The sequence below is a fragment of the Theobroma umbraticum genome, unplaced genomic scaffold (assembly GCF_002168275.2).
Source record: "Theobroma umbraticum cultivar Fairchild unplaced genomic scaffold, ASM216827v3 scaffold_130.0, whole genome shotgun sequence".
NCBI classification, from domain to species: domain Eukaryota; kingdom Viridiplantae; phylum Streptophyta; class Magnoliopsida; order Malvales; family Malvaceae; genus Theobroma; species Theobroma umbraticum.
Window position 1 is genome coordinate 7,192,561 of NW_018397264.1, and position 27,900 is coordinate 7,220,460.

General features: G+C 37.9%; 7 protein-coding genes across 7 annotated transcripts; 6 read left to right on the forward strand and 1 right to left on the reverse strand.

Moving 5' to 3' along the window:
* Nucleotides 1–527: 527 nt before the first annotated feature.
* LOC110422306 (exopolygalacturonase-like) lies at nt 528–2,367 on the forward strand. The gene is made up of 5 exons (XM_021436168.2): nt 528–776; nt 1,042–1,368; nt 1,456–1,745; nt 1,841–2,069; nt 2,146–2,367. Exons 1-5 carry the CDS (start codon nt 528–530, stop codon nt 2,365–2,367), a joined length of 1,317 nt encoding a protein of 438 aa, XP_021291843.2.
* Nucleotides 2,368–2,985: 618 nt separating this feature from the next.
* MORF3 (plastid developmental protein DAG) lies at nt 2,986–4,570 on the forward strand. Its single transcript, XM_021434420.1, is given in 5 exon segments — nt 2,986–3,200; nt 3,203–3,416; nt 3,503–3,600; nt 3,930–3,995; nt 4,106–4,570. Coding segments are annotated over 5 exon segments (723 nt in total). The 5' UTR covers nt 2,986–3,040; the 3' UTR covers nt 4,291–4,570.
* A 500-nt stretch (nt 4,571–5,070) lies between these two features.
* Nucleotides 5,071–7,961, forward strand: LOC110420997 (Tetratricopeptide repeat (TPR)-like superfamily protein). The gene is made up of 2 exons (XM_021434418.2): nt 5,071–6,907; nt 7,463–7,961. Exons 1-2 carry the CDS (start codon nt 5,561–5,563, stop codon nt 7,634–7,636), a joined length of 1,521 nt encoding a protein of 506 aa, XP_021290093.1. The 5' UTR covers nt 5,071–5,560; the 3' UTR covers nt 7,637–7,961.
* Nucleotides 7,962–10,876: 2,915 nt separating this feature from the next.
* EBP (ethylene-responsive element binding protein) lies at nt 10,877–12,507 on the forward strand. Its single transcript, XM_021434419.2, has 2 exons — nt 10,877–11,161; nt 11,623–12,507. Exons 1-2 carry the CDS (start codon nt 10,975–10,977, stop codon nt 12,189–12,191), a joined length of 756 nt encoding a protein of 251 aa, XP_021290094.1. The 5' UTR covers nt 10,877–10,974; the 3' UTR covers nt 12,192–12,507.
* Nucleotides 12,508–17,046: 4,539 nt separating this feature from the next.
* On the reverse strand, nt 17,047–18,124 carry LOC110421000 (glycine-rich protein). The gene has a single exon (XM_021434421.1). The coding sequence runs from the start codon at nt 17,931–17,933 to the stop codon at nt 17,313–17,315; it is 621 nt and encodes a 206-aa protein (XP_021290096.1). The 5' UTR covers nt 17,934–18,124; the 3' UTR covers nt 17,047–17,312.
* Nucleotides 18,125–19,303: 1,179 nt separating this feature from the next.
* On the forward strand, nt 19,304–21,038 carry LOC110421642 (large ribosomal subunit protein eL19z-like). Its single transcript, XM_021435279.2, has 5 exons — nt 19,304–19,515; nt 19,986–20,108; nt 20,226–20,539; nt 20,704–20,750; nt 20,833–21,038. Exons 1-5 carry the CDS (start codon nt 19,404–19,406, stop codon nt 20,855–20,857), a joined length of 621 nt encoding a protein of 206 aa, XP_021290954.1. The 5' UTR covers nt 19,304–19,403; the 3' UTR covers nt 20,858–21,038.
* A 1,047-nt stretch (nt 21,039–22,085) lies between these two features.
* Nucleotides 22,086–27,799, forward strand: PLDP1 (phospholipase D P1). Its single transcript, XM_021435906.1, has 12 exons — nt 22,086–22,613; nt 22,724–22,825; nt 22,957–23,072; nt 23,169–23,310; nt 23,806–23,976; nt 24,542–24,715; nt 25,111–25,353; nt 25,457–25,573; nt 26,016–26,155; nt 26,267–26,416; nt 26,968–27,124; nt 27,200–27,799. Exons 1-12 carry the CDS (start codon nt 22,380–22,382, stop codon nt 27,782–27,784), a joined length of 2,331 nt encoding a protein of 776 aa, XP_021291581.1. The 5' UTR covers nt 22,086–22,379; the 3' UTR covers nt 27,785–27,799.
* Nucleotides 27,800–27,900: the final 101 nt, after the last annotated feature.

Genomic DNA, 27,900 nt, shown 5'->3' on the forward strand with positions numbered 1-27,900 from the left:
GTTATGATCACAGAGTATTTGCAAAGCTTAATTAATAATACATACGTTTTTCCATTGTAAGGGATAAGTTAAGAACTATGTAATCTCAGAGGAGCTTGCTTCATTAAATCTTCAAAAATCTTGGCATGGATTTCCTAGGAAAATTCGTAAATCAAGTTTTTCTTTTTTCCTTGGCATGATCCATTGCTGACAAGCATATAACTTTCACCAAAAATATTAGGGATTTTAGCTCTCATAATGTTATTAGTTTAAGCAGCAGAAAACCTGTCTCTCTATGTCAGCCAAGGTTTAAAGACATAAAGTAATGAATGGATTTATTTCAGAGAACTGAAATTTACCTTAAAGCAGTTATAAATTGAAAGAAACTGCTCCCAGCTTTTATAGATAAACGGTCACAAAGAGCATAAAAAATTTGGTAAATTTCCATCAGTGTCACCTTAAAAGTACCAAAGATGAATGCTGTGAAGATGAGCTACTGTCCCAAAGAAGTAAAAGAAGGTTTTTAAGCTAGCCTGGTATAGGGAATGATGACGTACAGCATGAGAAAAATAGCTGTTTTCATAGCATTGTTTCATGTAAGTAGTGTGGTGGCAACAGTTTACCCCTGCGAAAGCTGTGGCTCACCCAACCTATCTCCAGCACCTGAAGCTGCCTCACCTGAACTGCCTCCCCTTCCACCAGCTGACTCTCCGGAAACAAATAAGGCTCCCAAGGATGGAGTTTTTGATGTCACTGAGCATGGCGCAGTGGCTGATGGGGGGACAGAAAGTAGCTCGGTTTGTACTTCTTAATTACCATGTTTTACTGTGATCTGATATTTATTTGTCAAGTATCAGATTTTCAGATCTCACAAGTGAATGCTTGATGAGACCACTAAAAGAAACAGACATAAGCTAAACTCTCAAATACAGTAGAGAAGATAAATCCCTTAGGAAGACGCCTCTTATTTCTGATATGTAGATGATTGTTTGTAGTTTTATGTCATAAAATTTCAGCAAATCCTGATTGCAGTAATTTCTTTTATTTTCCTTTTGGGGTAAGGCATTCTCTGCAGCGTGGAACGCTGCATGTGGTCATCCTGGGAACTCTACCTTCTACATACCTGAAGGAACATTCCTGGTTGGTCCGATCTCATTTCCAGGTCCCTGCTATAACAACCAGTCACCAAACATAGAGATCAGGGGAACTTTGTTGGCTCCAATCAGCCTTAGCGCCTTTAAATCGTCCAACTGGATTGCGTTTAGAAACTTGCAAGGATTTACTCTCACAGGGGTAACTGAAACAGCAAAATTAGATGGCCAGGGAGAAGCCGAAGCCTGGAAACAGTCTAGCTGTGAGAAATCAGCGAGATGTAAGAAATTAATCACAGTAAGTTCCATTACAAGTTTGCCGAAGTTCAAAATTGTTTCTGCAATAGGCAGTGGTATGACTTTTTTCCACACTTTGATTTTGCAGACAATAGATTTTATCAATGTTTCATGTGCAACCATCAGCAATATCACTCTGTCAAACAGCAAGGGCTTCCACCTGGGTCTCCATGGCAGCAACAACATTAATATCCACAATCTCAATATCACTGCTCCCGGCGATAGCCCGAACACTGATGGCATCCATGTCAGTCACTCCTCTAACATAAAAATTTCTTCCTCAACAATTGGAGTAGGTGATGATTGTGTCTCCATAGGACCTGGTAGTAGCAACGTCTCTATCTTTAATGTCCATTGCGGCCCGGGCCATGGAATAAGGTAAGCCTAGATTTAAAACAGTAACAAGATTTCAGGTCCCATCTCCTGATCTCTAAAACTTTCATTTAGAACCATCTTCTTCTGCAAAATGGCAGTGTGGGCAGCCTTGGCAAGTATAAAAACGAGAAGGATGTGGTTGGGATCAATGTTCGGAACTGCACCATCAAAGGCACACAAAACGGCATCAGAGTGAAGACATGGCCTGGTGCCCCTGCAAGCAACGCTTCCAACATGACATTTGAGGATGTTTTCATGATCAATGTCTCCAACCCTATAATTATAGATCAAGAATACTGCCCTTCAAACAGCTGCAACACTACCCAAGTAAGTATCTACGCAAAGACATCCAAGTTTTCTCGTTTAACCTAACCAATTTGATTTGTTGGTTCTTCCTATGCAGCCCTCGCTTGTGAAGCTTACAGACATATTCATAAGGAACGTCAATGGCACCTACAACACCAAATCTGCAGTGACTTTGCTGTGCAGCACTGAGGTCCCATGTGAAAACGTTCAGCTTGTCAACATAAGTCTGAACTATGTAGTGCCCGACAGTCCTCGGCAAGGCCGCTGGAGCATGAAGGGGTTTCTTCATGGCTTACAAGTTATTAATTCTAGGTTTTAAGGTGACATTTTCTGTTTACGAAGTGTAGATTGACATTCTTGGACTGACTTTTGTGAAATTTCATGTAGTCCCCTCCTTCCCTGATAATTGACAATGAGCATTTTTATGATATATTTATATATATATATATATATGATATATATAAATGACTTCTGTACAAATTGATTTATTTAATTAATTAAAATATTTTAAAATCGAAATCGGTAAAGTTAATTAATTTAACTATATTGATTTTCAAATTAATTAAATCATTTTAATCAAAATTTTCAATTAATTCGATTTTAATTGAAATTGCCTGTCCCTAGCAATAACTCTTGTTTCAAGAGTTGTAATTATTCTTTTCTCTTATAGTCAAATACCAATAAATCCATTAATTTGTGGTGCTTGAAATACTAAGTTATGAATACTTTAATGAGAGCTACACTTTTCTTCTAATGTATCTGTTGATTAATGCATAATTTTAGAATTTGAACCATAAATTATTTTTTAAAATTTATAATTTTCTTAATATTTTTTTATAAAAATGAAATCCAAGAACGCATCGGCAAAATGACGTCGTTTTACAATGCAGTGTAAAGTGTTACTCTTACCCCATATTAATTAACGAATAGAGTGGAAGCAACGGAGGGGAACGGAGGGAAACAGAGAACAGGGAGGGAAGTTGTCGCCGAAAATGGCTTACATCACTGCCCGACGCTCTCTAGCAACCATCCTCACCCGCACCCTTTCTCCTGCTTCATCTTCTTCTTCTTATCCTTCTACTTTCTCTTCTCGTTCTCGTTTCGCCCTTGCTTTCCTCAACAATGCCCAAGTGTTTAGCCCAGAACCAGTCAAATCCTGACCCGGAACAGGACATCGGGATCCGGCTACTCACCTTTGAACGACCCATCTCCGAACTGGAGCAACCGGCCACCGAAAGAAACGATCCTTCTTGACGGCTGTGACTATGAGCATTGGCTTATCGTTTTGGAGTTCCCAGATGACCCTAAACCCTCAGAAGAAGAAATGATCGATGCCTATGTGAAAACGCTAGCTTCTGTTGTCGGCAGGTTAAAAAAAAAACCTCAAATTTCATTCCTTTTTAGGTTTTTTTTTTTTAAATTGAGAATTGGGGAATTTTTTTTTTATGTTGTAGTGAAGAGGAGGCCAAGAAGAGGATATACTCGGTTTGTACGACGACGTATACGGGGTTTGGTGCTTTGATTTCTGAGGAATTGTCTTACAAAGTTAAAGGTGTTTCATTTGTTAGTTTTGGAGTTTAAAGGGTTTGCTTTCTTCATTCTTTTTTCTTTGTTTTGAAGCATTTATGGAATAATTTTATGTTTGAAGTAATGGGTTTTGTGATGGAATTAAAAATTAACTTTGATTGTTGTTGTGATACATAGCATAGCATAAGGTTTTAAAGTTTCGAAGTTTATATCTTTTGTACTGAATTGTTACAATTCGTTGCTATGAGTATATTGAACTTCTCATTGATGGGCGATTTTGTTCTAAAATCTATCTTTTTGGTACAATTGACATGATATTTTAAATTATTCTTCATTGACTCTCTGCTTGTATAGGGCTGCCTCGTGTACTTTGGGTTTTGCCGGATTCATATCATGATGTGCCAAACAAAGATTATGGAGGTGAGTATTTTCTAATTTGAGTCTTAATAGAAAAGTTTGCTGCTTTCTGCTACTAAATTCCCTTTGATTTCGACATTCTTTGTCTCATATTTTTGTGGATTGATTATCAGGGGATTTGTTTGTTGATGGGAAAGTCATCCGTAGGCCACAATATACAGGTCGGGTGCAGGGACCTGGCAGGTTTCAGGCTCAGAGAGTCCGGCTTCGTGGTCAGGGTGAAAGGCAAATGAGAAGAAATCAATTTGAGAATGCAAGTAGGAGTGACCTGTCACCACCACCATCAACAAATCACTAATCTTAGGTTCTGGGTGAAGGTGAAGGTCTCTCCTTGATGAAGGAAACTTGACAGGAAGAATGCCCATGTATTGGAAGTGTAGTTACCAAAATGTAGCACCTAGATAACTGAATTAAGCTTTATTGTTATCCCTATGGTTCAAAGGAACTGTTGGCATATATTTGTTTCATGATGATGGCTTTGCTATTGCTCTTATGTCACGTACTTTGCTTGTGCGTTACCTAGCATCTTTATGAAAGTTGGAAATGTGAATATTTGCTGTTACATTTTGATATGCATAGCTGGTCAATTTCTATTGCAACCTAGATGACTATGGGTTATTTGTTTTTTGAGTCTGAATCTGTCCTTTTTTCATTAGATCTTTTATCACTTTGAAAATGCGTGTGTAGAACCAGTACCAGAGACCTTGTCTATACTCAGTTGTGCATGATTGCTTTGATAAAATGCTTCTAAATCCTCTAGCCATTCCCTGTGTCCGAGGGGAAAAGATTTGGTGGAATGAGGAAGGGAAGGGGGTTTAACTACAATTGTAGGTTTAAGATTCACTGAATTTAAGTTTATTATGACCCTGGCTCCATAGACAAATGCTCCCAAAAGTTAAATGGGAGTTATGTAGCATTCATTCGTTTCAAAACCCTGCCAAAGCCAATGTCTCGAGGAACTAAACAGCAAAATTCTACTGCATCAAGTAGTTTTATGGCTAACAGAGGGGAAGAACAAAGTGCCATAGAAACTTGTAAGCAAGCATTTCGCCGGTCCCGTTTAGAAAGGGGCAACAACAATCTTGTTCAATGACAAAACCGTGGGCAATAAGCTTCCTTGGTCGTTATGCAAGTTGGGAAAACTTGCATCCTCTAATGGCAAATTTCCATTACCAGTAGAAACCAACAGAAATTTCTTATTTCTTTATTCCAATAATCTTTTAATGCTAGTGCAAGAAAAGAAGAGATTAGTAAAAGTTATAGTGATTTTACAAAACTGACCCTCCTTGTCAGGTGGAAATTACTTTCCCTGTCACAAACTAAAATTAGGTTTTTTTTTTTTTTTTCAGGATCCGGATTTGCTCTGCTGTCCGAAATCAAATCAGACACTTCCAATTTCCTCCAGAGGACTCTTTCACTCTTCCTAATAAGGCCAAGGCGCACGTTGCCCGCCACCGAGCACCGCCGCAGCGCTGAAACTCACGGCATCGATATTGTAAGGTACGCTCTCGATCAAATCCGATCCGATCAATTAATCTCTGCTTAGATCCACACATTTGCAAAAAACCATGAACTCGAATTACGGGAGAGGTTCATCAGGTTCGCTAAAAAGCTTTGATTTTGATCTCGGCCTCGGATCGGGCCGGTCCAAATCCATGAACGACCAAAAGAACCAAACCACATCTTCATTTTCATCATATTCATCAACAACGTCTACTGCACAATCGAAGCCCTCGTGGCAACCCAACAAGCCGTCGTGGACTCACCAACCCGCCGCGAATCAGGCCAACCAATCGGGGTTATCTGGACCCACTTCCATGATGGGGGACATCTTTGGCAAGAGCTGGACTTCTTCGGGTCCTTCAGGGAGTCATAGTTCTGGGATCGGAATCGTTAACAAGACCCCTCATTTGTTCGGGGATTTGGTTAGCTCTGCTTTGGGACAGGGGAAAAGTAATAGTAATTCTAATGTTCCTTTGAAAAATGCAAATCCCACGTCGAATTCTTTGAGTAAAAGCCCATACTCGATGGGGAATTTGGCTGATTCGTTGCCAAAAAGTAGTGGAAATTGGGGAAATTCTGGTGGATATAATAATAGCAGTGGTAGTAGTAATATTTACGTGAATATTAATGATAGTAAGAGCCAGAATCTTGGGGGTCCTTCGATGAAAAGTATGGCTGGAGGTGCAGGTGGCGTTGGAGGTGGAAGTGGAAGTGGGATTGGTTTGAAGAAAGACCCTTTTGGTTCTTTGGTTGATTTTTCATCAAAACCATCAGTTAGTCTTAATTCGGGAAGTGATAAAGGTAATAAGGCAAATGTTACGAATGATGCATTTGGGGATTTTCAGAATGCTTCGAAACCAAGCACAACTACATTTCCGCCTAGTGGTTTTGGTTCGAGTAGTAATGACTTTATGGGGTCGAATATGGCATCTGGTTTGAATATGGATGATTTCGGGATGCCTGCAAAGAATGCTGGATCTCAAAGTCAGCCATCTGTTCAAAGCTCAGGTGGTGATCCTCTAGATATGTTCTTTTCGTCATCTTCAACTTTGCCTGGAGGTGTTAAACAAGCATCTGGTGGAGGTGGAGGGCAGCAATTTTCGGCAGTTGATGATTGGGGGCTGGACTCTGAGTTTGGAGGTGCAGGAGGAACTGATGAAGGTGGTTCAACTACTGAACTTGAAGGGCTTCCTCCTCCTCCGGCTGGAGTCACAGCATCTGCTGCAAAGAGGAAGGGCATTGACAACCAGAAGCAAGGCCAGTATGCTGATGCCATTAAATGGCTGTCATGGGCAGTGATTCTTTTTGAGAAGGCAAATGATAACGCTGGCAGCATGGAGGTTTTATCATGTAGGGCTTCTTGTTATAAAGAGGTTGGGGAGTATAAGAAGGCTGTGGCTGACTGTTCAAAGGTATCAATGACTCTTTAAACTGTTCAACAGATTTTTATAGTTCCTTATTAATGTGAATGTTTACCTTTAAAATTGATTGCATTGACATGGTTTGCGAATGAATTTTGTGAATTTACTCAACTTCTGAACCTTCCTATGTTGAAGTAACGATATGCGAACCACCTCCCAAATTGTTAATGTGCCTAGCAGCTATTGAGGTTTGAACCTCGGACTTTGGCTCCAGACTCCAGAGCGAGCCTTTAACTAGTTAGTAGGGCTAGGCTACTTTTGATACATACTTAATTACCTGATTTGAGATTTGTCTTGTTTGCAAACTACAATACTGTATACTTTAGCTATGTTTATTTTGATATCCATCTGAGAGCTTTTCTGTGTCTGAGAAAGAAAGAGAGTAATGAGCATGGTTCCTCTATTTGTGCACACTGCAAGGTCCTTAGTTTTGCATGTATCAGATTGACTGCTCTTATTTTATTTGTGTTGGTCGCTTCAATTGATATCAATGTATCAACCCGCTTGTTTGACTTATGAAGTTATGTTCTGCATTTTTCTCTGCAGGTGCTAGAGCGTGATGACACAAATGTGTCTGTCCTTGTACAACGTGCACTCTTGTATGAAAGCATGGAGAAATACAAACTTGGGGCAGAAGATCTGAGAACTGTTCTGAAGATTGATCCCAGTAACAGGATTGCAAGAAGCACCGTCCATCGCTTGACTAAAATGGCAGGCTAGAAGGTTTTAAGATTCTTTTTTTTTGTATTAGCTTCTTCATTTAGGTTGATATCTTTTCCCCTTATACTATCAACAGAATTATGGGGAATAATAACCTTTTTCCTACGTATATGGTCTTTCAATTTATATGTGGCATTGCAGTGGGTGTTGCATGTATGCTGTGGTTGAATATGTTTCCTTTTTTGATTGTGACTGGAAATGGTTCTTCTTTGACAATCAAAAATAGCTTTGGGAATTTGCAATCAAATTTCAGCATGTATGGTTTCGTGTATATGTGGAGAACAATAATTTATGGTCGATTGCTATTACTCTTTTTTTCACTATACATCAGTCTTGAGCTCAGCATGGTCTTTGAATTGAAACACAATTCAGCTAGCATGATTTCTTGTCACTTCAGATGAAAGCATACAATACTCTGCTCAACAAGCTTGCACTTATTATCTGTTTACACTGGCAAGAGTATTGGATAATTTTTGGTATTATACGACTCTTTGATGTTGCTAGTGATGCTATAGCATTTTGTATCTTCATAACTTAAGTTTGCCTTCTTTCGAAACATGTGAAACTGAACCCTCAGGCCTCAAGTTGGTCTTTAGGTTCCCAAATCAAAAACCAACAGATTGACTAGAAGAATAATTTGCATGGATTGCTATAATTTGAAACCCTCTTTGAAGATTAAGGCATCATAGAATATGATAGGCTTGATGGGCTTTGCTTGTGGTTCATAACTTGGATTATCCTGAGGGAATGTTCGTTGTTTACATAATGCAGTGGCTGTGGGCTTTTCTTTGGTTTTCCATGAAACAGAACTTTTTTCACAGTTTGGGACAAACAAATATGACTGCAAGAACCATCCAAGTCAACTTTGGCTGCTCATTGCTAAGCTCGTTGAACACAACATTCCAAACAGGGTATGATATTTCTCGTTCTTGAGTATTGGTAGTAATCAGGGTGTGACTTCACTCATACAGAGCACCCAAGAGGAGGGAAAATATAAAAAGAAACAAATAACCAAATCTGCATCAGATTCATGAGAAAAAGACAATCTGGTTAAAGATAAGGTCTTAGAATTTAGACCAAGAGCTTCATAATTTATATGAAGAAAAGATTAAAAAATCGCAGCCGACCTTGCTTGATTCACTGGATGGATCATGGAATGTTAGCCAAATGGATGCAACTTGGGCAGCCTTTTTACATCTTTACTTTCCCGGATTCGGTCAATTTCTAGCAAGCTACGACCACATTTGCAGAGGAAGGTATGCGCGTGAGGGATGTTCTTGGAACGTGACAGTCACATTCCAGGATGGGAATGCGTAACAAAAGCATAATTTGCACCCAAGTTTCTCCACTGCACTGTGCTGCTTGTAATTTGTCTTGTTTCTTTGCTTAGGACTCAAAAATGGCTTAATAAATGGAAAGGATGTATCTAAATCTTTCCAAAAATCCATGCTTCACTTCAAGAACAAGGATTCTGATAGCATTCAACTTGATTAAAACTCGAAATCAAGTGTTAACTGCTCACCATCTAGCTAGAGTGAAAAGAAAATGAGCTGTACCATTGCAAAGAAGCCAAGTTTGCACCAATCAGAGAGACCCAGCCAGCCTGCAATTATCATCAACCAGCTTCAGTCAGGAAGGAAATACCAGAGAAAATTACAAGAAAAAGATTATGATTGTGGATTTCCCATTTCAAAGCTCCATCGCAATGAGCTAATCAATGAAGCGAAAGAGCTCATTTAAGACTTCTACCAAACTTTTTTTTAATTTGTTCGACTTCATAAAGAACAAAAGTCCATTGGCCCCAAAAATCTATCCTCTTGGGAAGTCTTTTAGAACTCATTAAATTGTGTGTCATAATTCAGATACACAGATTCCTTCCTGCCCAAGGCAGGGAAAGACAAACTGTTGGAAGGAAAATGAATAATATAATGATGAAAATAATACAAGAAGACTGGGGAAGGGAAAAAAAAAAGGACCACACAATCAAATAAAAGACAGAACATACTTGTGTCTATGAGAGGATGGGGAGTTTTGGCTTGTTGCTTTGAGATGAAAGGGGACACAAGTGAAGGCAGGAGGCAGAAACGGAAAAGCAATCTGATTCCTCATTCTTGTTTGCAACTTCTAAGTCTTGCTTAGCTGTTTCCTAAAAGCCTGGTCCTTTCCTGGATGATGCAATGCCATCGCCTCCTCCCTGAACTTCATTACTGTCATCATTCTTTCCATGGAAAGGAAAACATCATCTGATCATTTAGTTTCAGCTGCAACTCAAGGCACTGGGCTACATACATTGTTCCTTAACATTTAACAATGGGTTTTTCTTTTTCTGGATGACGCTCAAGCCTTAATCCATGGGCTGGCTCCCAGACTCTTGCCTTCCCAATTGCTTGATCGTGCTAAGAAGCAGAAATCTCTGGGACCAATCAAAATTGTTCTGATTCTTTTGATGTAACTGATATTGAGAATTATCTAATTTTATAATTATTTCACACAAATCAACAATAACTGACATGTTCTTATCTATACATTTATCCCGTAAAATTCACAACTTGAGTTTAATTCAAAAAATATAAGGACGAGATAATGTTTTAACGAATAAAAATTTTCTGTACTCATTTTATGTTTCATTTTATAATTTTCTTGTATCACTGTCCAGTTTATTGCAGTCACATGAGAATAGAGTTATATCAGGCAAGACAACATTCTTGTCATTTAAGGAAAAAGTGAGAGGTGACAAGATTGTAAATAAGTGCCAACTCCAGGGTCATTTGGTAACACTTCCACTCCAAATGGCAAGTGCAAACTCCTTGCTTTCCTCAACTGGGCCGTTAATTTTTGGACCCGTCTGACGTGCGTTACTCCGAAGCCCGGCACGGACCACACACTCGGAGACAGCCCCGTCATTTACTCTCCCAACCACAGACAGCCACGTCATCATCACTGGGATCCCCACTTGCCACCAGAGGCCCACATCGTGGACCCTACCAGTCACTCCCTTCCAAAAGAAGCATGCCCACTTCTAAATCGTACGGCCAGGATGGGCTCCCTTAATTTGTCTTATCCACGTTGCCTCTCGACGCTCTTCCTTTGATTTCCAGCTCCACTGATTCACTCTGAACCGTCGGATCAGGATCAGAAGAAAACAAAGGAAACCCAGAAAAAGTAATGGCTGATATGTCTTTTTCTGTGAGAGATTGGTTGTAACCGTCGCTCTATAAATGTAGACCCACCCACGGGGCAAAGCCTTTCCCTCTCTGTCTAGTTTTAGTTTTCCTCTTCACTTTTTAAAGTTTTGTCAAAAACATCGAAACTTTTTCTTTTAAGACCACCCGAAAAAGATGTGCGGAGGTGCAATCATTTCTGATTTCATTGCTGTGAAGCGTGGTCGGAAGCTGACCGCAGAAGACCTTTGGTCGGAGCTCGACACCTTCTCCGACCTCTTGGGTTTGGACTACAATGGGAAAGACGCTTTCACTCAGTCGGGCAACACCAAGGTCGGTCCAAAAGGCACGCAACTGAACAAAGGTAAAGAGTTTTTTTTGCTTCTGCGTATCCTTCAAATTATGATTCTTTGTAGAAATTTATGATGTTTCCTTGTTGTATTTCTTGCATGATAATGAAAACCATATCAGTGTTTCTTTTTCTTTGTCTGTTTGCCTTTGTCTATTGCATGATCTTGAATTCTAGCATTTTTTAATGGTCTTAAAGCTGAAATCGGTAGTACCCATTTTAGAAAATACCATTGAAAGTAGAAAGGAAGAAATTTTGCTGTCACAGTCTGTTCATGTAAAAGAAAGATGGCGCTTTTTCTTTGTCTATTTCCTGCTAAAGTTTTGGTTTTTTTTGGTAAAAATTGTCCAAAATTCAGCAATTTCCTCTTTAAAATGATTGCTTGATGTTTGCAATTGATTCATGAAGAAGAAATATTGTGAATTTTTGGCTAAAAGTTTTGGTTTTTTCTTTTGTGGGGGCGGGGGGATGTTCAGTGACAAGCCGGGGCACAGGAAAAGAGGGGAAGACTCAGCGAACTCGGAAGAACGTGTACAGAGGAATCAGGCAAAGGCCATGGGGCAAATGGGCAGCTGAGATTAGAGACCCCCACAAAGGCGTCCGAGTCTGGCTTGGTACCTACAACACAGCTGAAGAAGCAGCTCGAGCCTACGATGAAGCCGCCAAGCGCATCCGTGGAGATAAAGCCAAGCTCAACTTCCCTCAAGCTCCTCCAGCCCCAGTCCAGCCTCCTGCTAAGAAAAGCCGCATCGTCGCCCCTGAGCTGAGTCATGCGAATTTTGAAACCATTGGCGCACCACCACCCCCGCCAACGCCACAACCGTACATGGGTTTCGCGTACGGGAACGAAGTTTACAGGCCGTGTGAAGCAGTGGAGACGAGTGAGCTGGAGCTGAAAGAGCAAATCTGGAGCCTGGAATCGTTCCTTGGTTTGGAGCCTGAGACCCCTCAGCCGAGTGGAAACGGTGAGCCTGACTCAGTGGACCTCTGGATGCTTGATGACCTCGTGACTCATCATCAGCAGCAGCGCCAGCTTGTTTATTAGATTAAACAAATTTAAATAAACCTAAAAAAAACCGACTAATAGTAATAATTAGCGTTAATCATCATCTTTATGTGTTAATTAGGGTTTTCGATGGGGGTACCATGACCACCGTGGTACATGCTCATGCTATGTTTTATGTTATGCATGGTAAATATGAGAATAAAGGAGTAGCGCGTGTATTACATGCATCATCTTTTCTTGTTTGTATTTGGGTTTGTATTGGACGACCTTGGATTTCATGCCCATCATGTCGGTTCATGTATCATATATTTGTGCTTTCTATTAATTAACTTCCATCTTTTATCAGTACTAATAATTTTTTGAAATTATTGTTAATTATTATTAGAACAATTTTCACATACAAAATATCGGGTTTCTTTTTTTTTTTCATGACTATCTTGTAAATATGTTTCTTGATCAACATTTTGTGAATAATCGTCTAACACATTGTAAAAATATGTTAATACCCATTTTGAGAATAGAAGTTATGATTAAGAAAAAAATATCCATAAGGTATTAATTAAGGAAAAAACACATGATACCATGTGAAAAAAAAAAGGTTAAAATCCAAATAATCGCAGATATAATTTATTATAAATATTATTAACGAATATGTATGTATTGAGTTTATCTCATAGATATGTTTTTTCTTGATCAATATTTTGTGGAAAATCGTCCAATTAACTCATTGTAAAAATATATTAATACCCATTGAGAATATAAGTTACGTTTAAGACAAGAATATCCATATAGTAATAATTAAGAAAAAATTTATAATATATGTGAAAAAAATTGAAATCGAAATGAATGCGAATAAAATTTGTCTTACATATTATATTTGTTAGATTTATCATTTATCGCTACAACAAATGTTCCCACCACATGATAATGATGGTGATGGTGATTAGAGTGATGATTAACCATTAAATATATTGAATCATTGATATCGACGAAACATGTGATGGTAGCATACGTACTGCCCACCCGGCCATTTCAATATTATTAGGAACACGAAATCTTGTTCTTTGAGAAAAATAAATAAATCCCACAAAGAATATATAAATATATATATATATATATATGTGATAGTTAATTGGAAGATTAGAAAAATGTTTAATAATATTGTACTTAGCTTATAGGTGGAGCAAATAATTCGAGATTTCTGTCTGTTTCCTACTTTTTCAAAGAGCCAAGCAAAATAAGAATTAGAGGCTGGTTCCTTCTCAAAGCAATATGCACACTACTTGGCCATTGCTCACAACTCGGCTATAGCAGGTGTGTTTCCCTTGCTTTGGTATCTTGACGACCAAACTCTATGGTTAACTTAGGAGAAAGTGAATAAAATAATTTTCCATTTAGGCCACATGCAATGTTCGAAGTTAGTTCTGGGGAGGAGTTACATCATTTTTATCGAGTTTATATGATTCAACGGATGTATGAAAAATAAGAATTACTTAACGTGTTAGTTTGAATATCTTTTTTATAATTTCCTGTTAAGTATTCAACTTTTATCATTAATTAAAATCTTAAATCTTGAACTTTAAATTTTATTGGCAAAAACAGATAATTCTACGATATAATTAAAAATTGGCTCCTGCTAATCTTGTCCGGTTTAACGGTTTTGCATGTAGGTTACAAAAGTATTTGTAACAGCATAATAATGAGCTTTGATGTGTGTAAATAGTTGCTGATCACAGTAGTAACATGAAAAGTGATGTTGGCACTGAAAGTTTGATTTTACCATATACCAATTTCGGGTTAGCTAGCAATTTATTGAGTTGATGATGGAAAATCAAGCAAAAAAAAAAGCTTAGCTCGTTTTTCACTTTCACCAATGGACACGTGGCTCTGCATTGAGTAATGTAAAGCCAAGCTTTCATGGCGGCAGGTGGCTGTGGTTTTTGCGGGCATTGACAGGGTAAAAAGAGGTTGCCCCATGCATGCACCCAAGGAAGACAAAGCAAAGTAATTCTCGAGCGGGGATTAGTTTTGTAGGTTGGTTTGTCGTCCTAGACCGACCTAGATCGAGTTAAACTTATTCCTTGTCGTGTACAGATCGTAAAATTTGATATGTCTTCATGACTTTTCCACCATTTTGAGAGGACCTATATGTCTATGGCATAGTATCCTTTTCCTTTTCCGATTCTGTCACTCCATTGAAACAAAGCAAGCTTTGACCTTTGTCGCCTGATTTTTTTTTTTTCTTTTTGAGAAACATTTGGTCACATGACAATTAGGTGAATCTGTCACTGTTAATAGTTTGAAAAAGTGTATAAGTTGGAAATTTAGAAAAATTCAAAGAAATTTTATGAAAATTTAAGAATTCAAAGTTGAAATAATTCGTAAAAACTTTTGAATGTTATATAAAATAAAAAAGAGAGAGATTTTAGCTTTATAAACATGACCATATATTTCATTACGCGGAATAATTTGACTAACATAATGTGAATTTAAACATGAAAAAAGAATAATGATTTCATAACATAATAATGTATTTATATTTTCCGGCACAAATTACTGTCTCGCAAATATCAGGATTACATTCTACAAGCAAAGGTGAACATGAGAAAGCTGATTACTGTTTCGAGTCAAATGTTCGATCTTAGAAGAATTGATGGGTTGGTGAGAAAGCAATTGAAAATGGGGAGCTCATCCAGGGGGGAAGATGCATGAACCAAACCTAACTTGTGTCGACAGAATCCGAGGTGGGTCCTTTACAGTATTATTTTATTTCAAAACAATACTAAATTTGTTCGAATGATCCTTTTAAATATACAAAATAACAATCATTATTGAAAAGAGAACAAGTTAATCTTAGTATTATGTCAGCTGAGTCAGCTTGATTGTCGTCCTTTCTTGTGTAATTAAAATCATCATCAACTCTATTTCTGGCAGTTAATTTGGTCACAATTTGTTTCATCTGATGGGTCCCTGAAAGCAACCTGGGAATGCCACTTGAAGGATTCATTTCTAAGAAAAAACAAACACATCCAACTTGTAATATTTTAAGTGAAAAAGTATTCCATTTATATCTCTCAAACAGAAACATTGGATCAAATGTTCATGCACTAGGATTTGGCCGATATACCATTCTAGATTTGCATACGAATTGTTAATTAATTTAAGCAAATTTGAATAGTTGATTCAATCATGGCTAATGTCCACTTAGTTTTTAGTAGATGTTGACATTTGTAAAATTAAAACAAAATAAAATATAAAGGAAGCTGGTGCTGTAATGATATTTGGGTATTCCCCGTATAATTCCTCAATCATTTAACTATTTCTTGGTGTCTTCTATTTTTATTCACTACCCAAAATTCTGGGTTTCTGTTAAGGTAAAGCAGGCACCTTGGCTGCTAAGTAGGAAAGTCGGAACAGATTATAAACCAAGTTTTCAATTTTTCTAAGGAAAAGTTCTGTTATTAGTGCCATAATCATATCTATTGGTCAAATTCACTGACCAGTGACTGTTTTGAACTGAATTGGCTTTACCTTTGACCGACTTAAACCTCCATTTTCCCTCCATGGATCTTCCATATGTCTCCATTTTTGACTGTCTTCACTTTTCACCGATTCACTGGCTGAGTTCCTCTGCTATGATGGCACACTATGGCCCACAAGTCATGGATCAAACTGTTTCCTCGTTGGTGACTGGTTCAACCCAGCCAGAGAAGCCTGGTTCTTTTCTATATCAGCCCACAGCATTCTATATCGTGCTTCGCACAATCCTGTGTACAAAGATTCAATGGCTAGACTCAAAATAAAACGTTAAGACTCAAACTCACCATACATAGTTTCCTCTCTCAAGTCTCCAACATTAATCAACTGCGACACAATCCTTCCTATGCTCGTATGTAATCATATGCCTCTCTCTAGAGATCGCCAGTCCCACACATGCTGCATCTACAACTTGATGGCAACACATCTTGCTTTTTTGATAAGACTTAAAATGACCCAAAGTAGAACAGTTTTCTGTTTTCGATAACAAGAATTCATCTACAGACAAGCAACGAAATAGACTAAAGCCATACAAATTCAGCCCCTAATATCAGAAAAAGGTCATTCCATGGAAATAGCACATCAGCTTACCTTCTTGTTCTCTCTCTTTTTCAAGGATTATTTTGACAAAGAAGATAAACACAAGATGAGTTTTCTGCTAATTTAGAAACTAAATTACTTGCAGATATAAAATGTTTTGCACATTAGAGCAAAACGAGAACTTTTTAATATTTATTCCAGAATATGCGTGCACACAGAAATATCACCATGTAAGACTACCACATCCAAATAACTACATGCAAATGAAAACAATTTTTCAACATTGGTACTGATTAAGCACTGACAGATCCTCAAAGTGCAAATCGATCTTCAACATCAAAAAGAATCCATCACCAAGTCATAAAAGACAAAGGGACTTACCACAAAGTTTCTCCTTATTGCATTAATCTAAAGTTTCAAGTATGAAGAAATATTTTGTCAGTATGGTTCACGAAACCGCATGGCAGACATGATCAATCAAAAGTGCCATAAGCCAACATCAGGAAATGTGTACTAGCAAACAAAATTACCCCCTCTAGGTCGTAGAAAAGCACGTAGCAAGATCCAATTCCACATTAGTTAATTTGTTTATGCTACTTGCTCCAGTGAATCAGCACAAACTGATCATGACACTTTCCATGCCATGAAACAGAAGAGATTTGCAACAACATATCAAGGTGTCCAACCAGCTTGCTGACTGCTGTGCACATTTTGTTCTTGTTCCCAGCACTATCCTTATCTACTATTTGATGGGATTCATCACTCCTTACAACTTGACCCAACTTATCTTAATCATGGTGCTACAAAACTCTAAATATCCGGACCAATCAAGTGGATAAGACAATTTAGAGGACAATCTCTACAAACAAATAACATCACATAGTTTTCGACAATCAATTCAACAGCATTGCCATTGCGTTCTTCAAACCAAGTAAGCAGCCGACGCAATAATTACAGCTACAATGAGAATAGCTAGTAAACGTTGTAATTATGAACAATGAGTATATACAATTATATGTACATTGAACTTGAATTGGAAATATAACAAGGCAGAGATTTTGGAATACCCAATTAATCTCCCAATCAGCAAACGGAAGCCAATCTCATCGGAACCTTCTCCCTGTCCCCAGCATCCTCGATCCCATTTGCCACAATTCTAATCACCTTCTTAAAGGCAAAATGCACGCAATTCGATAACGCGATCCAGCAAATCACCTCATAAACAAAATCCAAAGCCGTACCAGTCCACGGAGACGATGACGACGACGACTCATCCCAATTTTGCCCTCCAAACTCGCCAAAATTCCAACCACTCCCACCCCAACTGCTTCCCCCACCACCCCCACCGCCGAACGGACCGTATCCATCGCCACCATCACTCGATAAGAATAATCCGTAATCTTCGCCGTCGTTGGGCTCACCGCCACTGAACGACGTCCGCTTGGCGCGGCGCTTTCTTCGAAGGAGAGTTCGAGGTAACGTCTTGTAGGAGTTTGGCTTGACGGGTGGAGGCGCGACGGCGTCCACGGGGACGATTGTCGCTGTTACGTGGAGGATGCCGAGATTATCGGCGGATGAATCGGAGGAGAGGGAAAGGCAACCGTTTCCAGCGAAGTAATGGCGGCGGTCGAGAATCAATTTCGCAAACCCTAGGCCTTGGGAAGTGGCCACTGTTAGCGTATCGCAAATTATAGAGAGGTCCATTAGCAAACAAAAAATCTGAATCGATACCGAGAAAGGGAAATTTAACAAATTTTCAAAGAATTTCAAGGGAAGATTTTGGGGGATTGATTAAATTTGCGCGAAAACAAAGAGGGAAAATTGGGGAAGGGCAGTTGGAATAGAATTTGGGGATTCTCGCGGAGGGAAGGTAAATGACAACCAAAAAAACAAGTCAAAACGCAACGTCTTATTCATTTGGCGGTTCGACGGCTGTTCAATTTTGAGGGGTGGCAGCCGGAAAACCTCCCGAAACATAACTGGACCTTGAGCTGAATCTGAGCCCAATAACAGGCGGACATATACTTGGGCCGGATCTCTGTCTAAACACCAATTCCGGCCTAATTTTCTTTGCACCCCACGATTATTCTTCTTCTTATATTTACTTCCATTGCTAGTGAATTAAATTTGAGAGAAATTAGAATAAAATAATAAACATATAAACTCTAATATATTGTTTTAAAGTATGGTTAAGGAACCCCATTCGATGTTTTAATCATATCGAACTTTAAACTTATCTTGATAGAGAGGAACTAAAGTAAGAAAGAAAAAAGTTTTACTCTAATTACTAAGTTACGAAGTCGAAAAGTCATTATAAAACCTAATCATTTAATCGAAAAAAATTTGTCAATCCTTCCTAGTAAATAAAGCCTTCTTGAATTTTATACTTTATCTCTATTTGCACAAATTGTCATAGTAAGATGTATATAATTTCACTTGCTTCATTTTTTTTTGTCATAAAACTAAGTTATTCGATGAGATTATTTCATAATTTTGTTTCTTCTATATAACAGAAAACATAATATCAACAATGATATGAAGATCAATAAATTATATCAGTACATTTTAATATAAGTTGGATTCAATCTTGATTAAAATTTCAAAATGTGATTAGAGATCACTCAAGTTAATATTATTCATTTAATTTTTTTTTATTAAATAAGGTGGTACTAAACAAAAGTAAACAAAAAAACAATAATTAAACTGTTTGAAGTTTATCTTTCTCTTTTTCTTGGAATAAGTGAGAGAATAATCGATTATAATATTCAAATTCAAAGGAAAATATAATCATTCGAGACAATATTTATATTAAAAATTGATGAATGATGTGAGTTTATTTTCTATCATGAAAATGGGTAATAAACTTACATTTAATTACGAATTTATTTTCAATCTTAAAATTTATATTATCGCGATACCAAACTGGGCTTTCGAAATAGACACAAAATGTCGCTCCAATGAATTGTGGCCTTGATTTAACTGGGTGGGCTGAAATTAAGCCCATTATAGGTGAGCCCAGGCACGCCCATTTGATTTTTCCATCTCAAAAACCCTAATCTTAACAGACTTTTCCCCCACCGATATAAAATCCGCCTCCGCCTTTCTTCGCGAAAACCCTCGAGTTTCCACTCATAGAAAGACACAGGCCAAGAGAGCGAGAGAAGAAACCAAACCATGGTGTCTTTGAAGCTCCAGAAGCGGCTTGCCGCGAGCGTCCTCAAGTGCGGGCGTGGCAAGGTCTGGCTCGACCCTAATGAAATCAATGAAATCTCCATGGCCAATTCCAGTAAGTTCCTTGCCTCGCTAGTTTCTTCGTCCCTTTTTAATTCATTTCTAAGTATAAATCGGAATCTATGAATGCAATATGATTTAGAATATAGACCCTGGTTGCTATTGTTCGTCCTTGATTGTTTAGGGTTTATTCGGTTACGTGGAAAACGTGGGAAATGAATGATAGATTTGGGATCTGAATTTCTACTTATTCATAGCTGGTAGATACAGTAACAAATTTATAGAAATGTTGTTTGCTCGAAACGAGTTCTGTAAAATTAAAAAAAAAAGGCTCCGAATTAAAATTTTTTGCCTATTTATTATTGTGAAACTTTGGAGTTTAGTCCACTTTTGTTCCAATGAATCTTAAATTGAATGGGGTGCAATTTTGGGCGTCTCACGTTGTGTTTCGTGTCACTTTGTGAAGGAGCTTTTGCTTCTGTTATGTTTAAATCAAGCTGTCAATAATTTGATTACTGTTTGCAGGGCAGAATGTTAGGAAACTGGTGAAGGATGGTTTCATTATCAAGAAGCCTACCAAGATTCACTCCCGTTCTCGTGCACGCAGAATGAAGGAGGCCAAGAGAAAGGGCCGACACTCTGGATATGGTATGATTAATCAACATTTCAGAAGCATATACTTAATGTATTGGATGCATAATTGGGTTCCCTTTCTTGCACATAGTTCACCTTAAGCAAGGCATAATGTCTTCTTTATGCTTTCAGGTAAAAGGAAGGGTACCAGGGAGGCAAGGTTGCCAACGAAGATCCTTTGGATGAGGAGAATGCGTGTATTGAGGCGTCTTCTCCGTAAGTACAGGGAGTCCAAGAAGATTGACAAGCACATGTACCATGACATGTACATGAAAGTCAAGGGTAATGTGTTTAAAAACAAGCGTGTTTTGATGGAAAGTATCCACAAGTCCAAGGCAGAGAAGGCAAGAGAGAAGACACTTTCTGATCAGTTCGAGGCCAAGCGTGCCAAGAACAAGGCAAGCAGGGAGAGGAAGTTGGCCAGAAGGGAGGAACGCCTTGCACAGGTAATTTGAACATCTGTTTTGATTTATATATTGATATTGGGATGGGAGAATGAATCCTGTGTCTTGTATGAAGTATAATGTGGTAGGTTCATCTGTGTTTTTGGTTTGGGATGCTTCTAGTTGGTTACTTTGTGACCTTATGTTTTGGTTTCTTGGCCATACAGGGACCAGGTGAGAAGGCAGCACCTGCATCTGCACCTCAACAGGCCGAGTAAGATTGCATGATAATATTGATGCGTTGTTGTTTTATCTGTTTCAACAGGTCTAATTTGGAGTTCTTTCAATTTTTGCAGGGGAGTTAAGAAATTGAAGAAGTGAATGAAATCATGAAGATCGCCAAACTTTATATGCTAATGCCTTTTGTTTCCTTTGTAGGAGTTTGTTTGCAAAACTCTGTTTTCATTTATGTTAAAACTTTTAATTATAAATTACGGAATTTTTGAAACCTGTGAGCTGTTATGTTGGATGAAAATGTTTGTGATATTAGTTTATTGTTGAATTACCATGCATTACAAATGTTGCTTATTACTCTCCCCCAACCCCTGCCCTTCGACTTTTGCGAGTACGATACCTATATGCTTGATCAGATACTCCGGCAAGGGCTTGATTGAATTTCCCAAATCAAGAATGGCCGACTAGGTAGCACAGGCAAGTAAGTAAACATTGTACGACTTTTCTTTATGAAACTATTGAGTCCAGTCCTACCTTATCTGCATCCGGGGGCTGCTGGTATTTACTTATTTCAATTGGGTCGTAAATCTTGTATCGGTTATTTATTAAAATATGAATTGAGTATTTAAGTGTTTGCATGGTCTTAAATTAACCAGGATAGTGATAGAAGGGTGTGGCTGTTTTGCTTGTAGCACTGTCTCGGGCAATGTGGGAAAAGGATTGACAATTTGTGAGGATCATGGCCACGAGGCCCGTACCTACCGATAAGATCAAATGTTAATAACGGTGAGCCTTTTTTATAGTACACGTCAAACGGCAACAAATGCTGCGACGGTAGAAAGACAAAATTCCATTTTCAAGATCCCATGGTGATGCCAGTGCTGCACCCCCTTCTCATTTTCTCTCTTAAAAATCGTGTTCTTTTCGTGATTGGTCATGGAAGGATCCAACCCATTCGAATCTAATATTAACCGATAACGACAATGTAGTAGCAATTCTAAATGATCACTTCTCTGTCCTGTCCTGATTATTTAATTGGAGCAAGATGCTGTTTATTAAAAATATTAAATAATATTTCAATCCAAATAATGGTAATGAAACTAAAATGATTGAATTTTCGATGGAAACCAACTAACACTCCCTCTTAGTTAATAGCTATTAACTAATCTTCTTATTGTGAGATGAAACCAGCAGCCTTAAGATAGTAGTTGAATGAATTAACCGCCAACCGCCAAAGCAAATTATCTACTGCAAGTTTTTTTTTTAATATAATTAATATCAGTGATTTTGATTTTTAAAAGCCCAAGCAATGGAGGCATAATCAGTAGTCAATTGGGCACATTAAATAATGTATCCTTAAAAAGTTAAAACCGCCTTAAAAACATGGTCCGTGTCATAGACTTCGGACCAACCGGAAAACCCGACAAACAATTTCCAGATTCGGTCGCACAATTTTTTCATTTCATCTCTACGTTCCACACGAAGACAAAAAACCAATACCATTCAAAAAGCCAATTCCGTCTCTCCCTCTCCTTTCTCGTCCTCTCAGAAGCTCTGGATCTGAATTCCCATTTCTTTTTCCGAAGTCGGTCTTCTTCTTTTTTATTATTTTTATCAGATCGATCGGAAAAGAATTTCTCGGATCTTTAATTTATATCAATTAATATAAATGGCATCGGAGGAATTGATGTCCGGAGGTGGACCACGGTACTATCAGATGCAATCGGAGCCGTTGCCGTCGATGATGTCATCGTTGTTCTCGTTCTCTCAAGGTGTCGCTCCTGAGTCGACTCGGATTTTCGACGAGTTACCTAAAGCCACCATCGTCTCCGTCTCCAGACCCGACGCCGGCGATATTAGCCCCATGCTCTTATCTTACACCATCGAATTCCAATACAAACAAGCAAGTTTTCCTCCCTTCGTTTCTTCAATCAATTCTTTCTAAATTTGCTTTGATAGTATATGTTCGATCTTACTTGTTTTTATGCTCATTTCTGCGTTTTGATTCTTCAGTTTAAGTGGCGGTTATTAAAGAAAGCTTCACACGTTTTTTACTTACACTTTGCTTTGAAGAAACGATTGTTTATTGAAGAAATTCATGAGAAGCAAGAGCAGGTCTGTAGAGAAAACGACGATGTTCATCTGTGCTTTTGCTGCAATTTGAAATTACTGTTATTAATAACTGTTTACTTCTTAAGGTTCAGGATTTTGATGTGGTTTTCACTCTGAATATTATTATATTAAAGGTTAAAGAATGGCTTCAAAATCTAGGAATAGGAGACCATACGCCAGTTGTGCAAGATGATGATGAACCAGACGATGATGCTGTTCCTTTACATCATGATGAAAGCGCTAAAAACAGGTGATTGTTGTTATCGCGAATTTTCAAATAATACAAAAGAAAATTAACCCATCGTGCTTATGACTGCTTTATCTTTTTTTTTTTTTTTCTACTTAGAGATGTTCCTTCAAGTGCTGCTCTTCCAGTTATTAGACCAGCCTTGGGAAGGCAGTCTTCTATGTCTGACAGAGCAAAGGTTGCGATGAAAGAATATCTGAATCACTTTCTTGGAAATATGGATATTGTTAACTCTCGAGAGGTAGGCCTTTGACTTTTCCTTAACATGGTGATAGCATGATGTGTCCGTGGCAATCATTTGCTGTTCATTTACATGCATCTTCATAGGTATTAGACCTTTCTTTAGTATACTTTACTATGCTTAGAAAATAAACCAGGTAATTTCAGTTTTACTTTAGTTACTATTGATGTGCTGAATTTCCCCTCTTGTGTTTGTGTTGAAAATAAATGATCAAATTCAGCTTAGCTTTCCTTTTTTTCATGCAATGGAATCATGAAGTAGATGAACCTTATTAATTGCTGGTTCTGTAAAATGTCAGTCAATAAATTGAAATTGAAATTGAAATGATTATGTAGTCGTAGTCGGATTCTTAAATTCAAATCACATGGATTTACTTATAGAACTTAGAACTAGGAGTGTGGTTACTAACTGCTATGTATTTTATGTTCTGAGTTTTTTTGCTCTATTTGTGCTCTTTTATTGATTGTATTAGTATCTCTCTTAATTTTCTTGTAGGTTTGCAAGTTTTTGGAGGTTTCAAAGCTGTCATTTTCACCAGAGTATGGCCCTAAGCTGAAGGAAGATTATGTAATGGTGAAGCATCTGCCAAAAATTGCAAAGAATGATGATTCTGATAGATGCTGTGCATGTCATTGGTTTAGTTGCTGTAATGACAACTGGCAAAAGGTAATGTGATCTCATTTCTGAAAGCTCAGTCTATATTCAACTTAAATGCACTTGTTTCAGTGCATATGTTGCACCTGCATGTGGTGCAGCAAGTACCAGTTGCGTCTCTTTTCTCTCTCTAAATGTTCTTGGTAGGAGGAAAACTGGCATAATAGTGTGCCTCTTTTGTGCTTCAGCATGGATCTAAATTTAAGAGGTATCATTTGGTCAGCTGTGCTGAGTTCTGAAGAATATGCATAGGAATCTCCTACTGTTCTTAATGGGTGAGATGGGATAAATTAAAATAAAATTATAGGATTTGGGAAGAGAGTTTTGAGATGGAATTATGGTCGTCATATATTGATTCTTATGCTTGAGAATTTTGGTCTGGTTTTTTTGGTGTTATTGGATTGTACCTTACTGAAAATGTTCGATTTGATGTACCTTTCTCTTGCCATATGGACAATAGCTCCCTGGTTTGGAGCATAAAATAACTCTCCGTTGCCATCATTTTGGATATTTTCACATTTTTAGTTTACTTAATTGACCTATGTTTTCTATTCTCATGTCTAATGATCATGTACAGGTGTGGGCTGTACTGAAACCTGGATTCTTGGCCTTACTGGGAGATCCTTTTGATACTAAACCTTTAGACATAATTGTTTTCGATGTATTACCAGCCTCAGATGGTAACGGTGACGGCCGGGTATCATTAGCGGCAGAAGTAAAGGAACGTAATCCTTTACGCCATGCTTTTAAGGTCAGTAGAATATGTGCTGTTCGTTCTGTGGAAAATTTTCCCCCTGGTGGGCACATTATTATTTACATTTTACTAGTCATGTTAAAGTTTAAGTAAGACACCCACTAAAATAGTTCTTCATTAGAAACCTATGGTGATATTTCTGCCATTTTAAAAGCATATTTAATCCTAAAGGTCATGATCATTAAACCTTTATTAACATCACATTAGACATCAACCTTTAGGATTAAGACAAATTTTTGGGTTTTTTGGACTGAAGATTTTATTGAGGGTATAAGTTTTCTTTCTACACATTAAAAGAATTATTTATCTCTACAATGGCAAGTTAAGTTGTATGTCTGATGAATATATCTAGAGAAATTCACTTTCTAACAGATAGTTGGGAACTTCAAAAGGTCACATGTGGAATCCGGAGCATAAGGTTAAGAGCGAAGAGTAGTGCTAAAGTTAAAGATTGGGTTGCTGCTATTAATGATGCTGGGCTTAGGCCCCCTGAGGGCTGGTGTCATCCTCATCGCTTTGGCTCTTTTGCTCCTCCAAGGGGTTTGACAGAAGATGGTAGTCAGGCTCAATGGTTCATTGATGGTAGGGCGGCTTTTGAGGCTATAGCTTCCTCAATTGAGGATGCAAAATCAGAGGTCTGTCCTTTCTACTTTTGCAGGTCAAAATTGATTGTAAGCAAACTGATTTTTCCATTCTTTAGCATAAAAAGCCTGTTGTATGATTTTAAGATTTATGCAGATATTTATTTGTGGCTGGTGGCTTTGCCCAGAATTGTATCTACGCCGTCCTTTTCATGAGCAGCCATCCTCCAGGCTCGATGCTTTGCTGGAAGCCAAAGCCAAGCAAGGGGTTCAGGTATTCTAATATTTCATTTATTTATTTCTAAGAAGTCCATAAATAAGTTTCTTTTCTTCACGAATCAAAAATGGATGTTGAATCCTTTACTTCGTCAGACATATCATCTTGTTGATGGCTGTGTGTAGTGCATGAATTTGGACACAGATATCAAGGTGTATATGTGTTAACCATGTATTGCTTCTAATTTTTTCTTCCATTCCATTTTGTCTTTCAGTGAGCTTATTCACTGTTTGATGGTTGAAGACTTATGGTTTTATTTGGAGCCATCTAAATTTTACAAATCTGATTTAACTATTACATGCACGTTTTTAAAACAAATTAAATATCTGCTCTACTATATAGATTTCTGTCCACTCCTGATGTAGAAAGTTGAATGTTAGCTAATTAGTTTTTTTGATTATTTACTTGAAGAATGATCTGAATGTGTCTATGACTGCAGATATACATCCTTCTCTACAAAGAAGTTGCTCTTGCTTTGAAAATTAACAGTGTCTATAGCAAGAGAAAGCTTCTTAACATTCATGAGAATGTGAGGGTATTGCGTTATCCTGACCATTTCTCTACTGGTGTCTATCTATGGTATGCATTACTTGGAGAATTGAATGTGTAGAGGCGTTTAAATTGTAACCTTTTATAATTATAATATATTGGATTTTTTCAGACTTTGATGTGTATTTCTTTTCCCTATAGGTCCCACCATGAGAAACTTGTAATTGTTGATAACCAAATTTGTTTTATTGGTGGACTTGATTTATGCTTTGGTCGGTTTGACACATTTGAACACAAGGTGGGTGATAATCCTCCCTTAGTATGGCCTGGAAAAGACTACTATAACCCAAGGTAAGCTTTAAGCAAAGATTCTCCTTTGAATGTTTGATCAGTATTTTTCAGAATTTTGATTCTGAATTTTGACTTATCCATTCATTTTGGCCTTTGATGAACTCATCACTTGTCAGTTATCTTTAGTTTTTATGTACTCAATTTATGCACCATTCTGTTGTATTGTGATATTACCATAGAACAGTAGAAAAAGACACAATTACAATTTGTGATTGGATTTTTTGGCTGATAGCAGTGGCAACTTGCTTCTGCTTAAAGTATCTAGCACTTAGGTTTTAGGCTTGTACATGAAAAGAAGTTGCCCAACAGTTTGCTGAATGCGAATGGTTTAATGGGGTAACTCTGAAGTTTGTTTAAAGAAATCATCAGTTTCAAACCCTTAAAGGATTTTGTGCGTCTTCTCCCCAACCTCCCCTTTCCGAGACTATTATGTTCTTGAAAAAAAAAAAGGGGGTAAATATTCATGGTTATGACTTATGAGTAATTATGAGTTGGTTTGAAGCGGGCTTGCAGCAAATGTGTAACAAATTTTGCAATTTCATTTTCATCAGGGAATCTGAACCAAATTCATGGGAAGATACAATGAAAGATGAGTTGGATCGAGAAAAATATCCTCGAATGCCTTGGCATGATGTCCATTGTGCGCTCTGGGGACCACCTTGTCGTGATGTAGCACGACATTTTGTTCAGCGCTGGAACTATGCCAAGGTCCATACATATTTAGAATTAGTAATGCACAATATTAACTTTGTTATTTAACAAAGGTGTGTGTGTTTCTTTCAGAGAAATAAAGCTCCATATGAGGAAGCAATTCCACTACTTATGCCTCAGCAGCACATGGTGATTCCACATTATATGGGAAGAAGCAAAGACACTGACTCTGAGAGCAAGAATATTGAGGACAACAATAAAGGCATTAGAAGACAGGATTCCTTTTCTTCTAGGTCATCTTTACAAGATATTCCTTTACTTTTGCCTCAAGAGGCTGAGGAGTTGGATAGTTTCAGTGGGTTTCCAAAGTCGAATGGGTTGGACTCGACTGCAAGTAAAAGTGCTTCTTTTGCTTTCCGAAAGTCCAAAATAGAACCAGCAGTTGCATACACACCAATGAAAGGGTTTGTTGATGACCTTGACTCCTTGGATATTCATTTGGAAAGATCTTTGGATGTAAAAAGGCAGCCTAGAAACAAAATTTCAGATCCAGAATGGTGGGAAACGCAGGAACGGGGTGATCAAGTTGGTTTTGTGGATGAAGCTGGACAGGTTGGTCCACGTACTTCATGCTGTTGTCAGGTGGGTTGTATTCTCATTAAGACTTTGAATTTTTGTATCTGCCTCGTAAGATTGGTTCATGTTTCTGGATTTTGATATCGCTATTTCTTAGTCTTATTTCCGAAAGAACATATTCATTGAAATTCATGTCATATACTTTGGTAGACAATAGATTACTGCTAGAAGACAATATGTGTGTGTTGGGGGGGGGG

Coding starts and splice junctions, on each gene's coding strand:
- EBP (XM_021434419.2), top strand. CDS start 10,975: ATGTGCGGAGGTGCAATCATTTCTGATTTCATTGCTGTGAAGCGTGGT. Junction 11,162..11,622: donor AGGCACGCAACTGAACAAAG/GTAAAGAGTTTT, acceptor GGGGATGTTCAG/TGACAAGCCGGGGCACAGGA.
- LOC110420997 (XM_021434418.2), top strand. CDS start 5,561: ATGAACTCGAATTACGGGAGAGGTTCATCAGGTTCGCTAAAAAGCTTT. Junction 6,908..7,462: donor CTGTGGCTGACTGTTCAAAG/GTATCAATGACT, acceptor TTTTCTCTGCAG/GTGCTAGAGCGTGATGACAC.
- PLDP1 (XM_021435906.1), top strand. CDS start 22,380: ATGGCATCGGAGGAATTGATGTCCGGAGGTGGACCACGGTACTATCAG. Junction 22,826..22,956: donor TTCATGAGAAGCAAGAGCAG/GTCTGTAGAGAA, acceptor ATTATATTAAAG/GTTAAAGAATGGCTTCAAAA. Junction 25,574..26,015: donor AAGCCAAGCAAGGGGTTCAG/GTATTCTAATAT, acceptor CTATGACTGCAG/ATATACATCCTTCTCTACAA.
- LOC110421000 (XM_021434421.1), bottom strand. CDS start 17,933: ATGGACCTCTCTATAATTTGCGATACGCTAACAGTGGCCACTTCCCAA.
- LOC110422306 (XM_021436168.2), top strand. CDS start 528: ATGACGTACAGCATGAGAAAAATAGCTGTTTTCATAGCATTGTTTCAT. Junction 1,746..1,840: donor GGCCCGGGCCATGGAATAAG/GTAAGCCTAGAT, acceptor GCAAAATGGCAG/TGTGGGCAGCCTTGGCAAGT. Junction 2,070..2,145: donor ACAGCTGCAACACTACCCAA/GTAAGTATCTAC, acceptor CTTCCTATGCAG/CCCTCGCTTGTGAAGCTTAC.
- LOC110421642 (XM_021435279.2), top strand. CDS start 19,404: ATGGTGTCTTTGAAGCTCCAGAAGCGGCTTGCCGCGAGCGTCCTCAAG. Junction 20,109..20,225: donor GGGCCGACACTCTGGATATG/GTATGATTAATC, acceptor TTATGCTTTCAG/GTAAAAGGAAGGGTACCAGG. Junction 20,540..20,703: donor GGGAGGAACGCCTTGCACAG/GTAATTTGAACA, acceptor TTGGCCATACAG/GGACCAGGTGAGAAGGCAGC.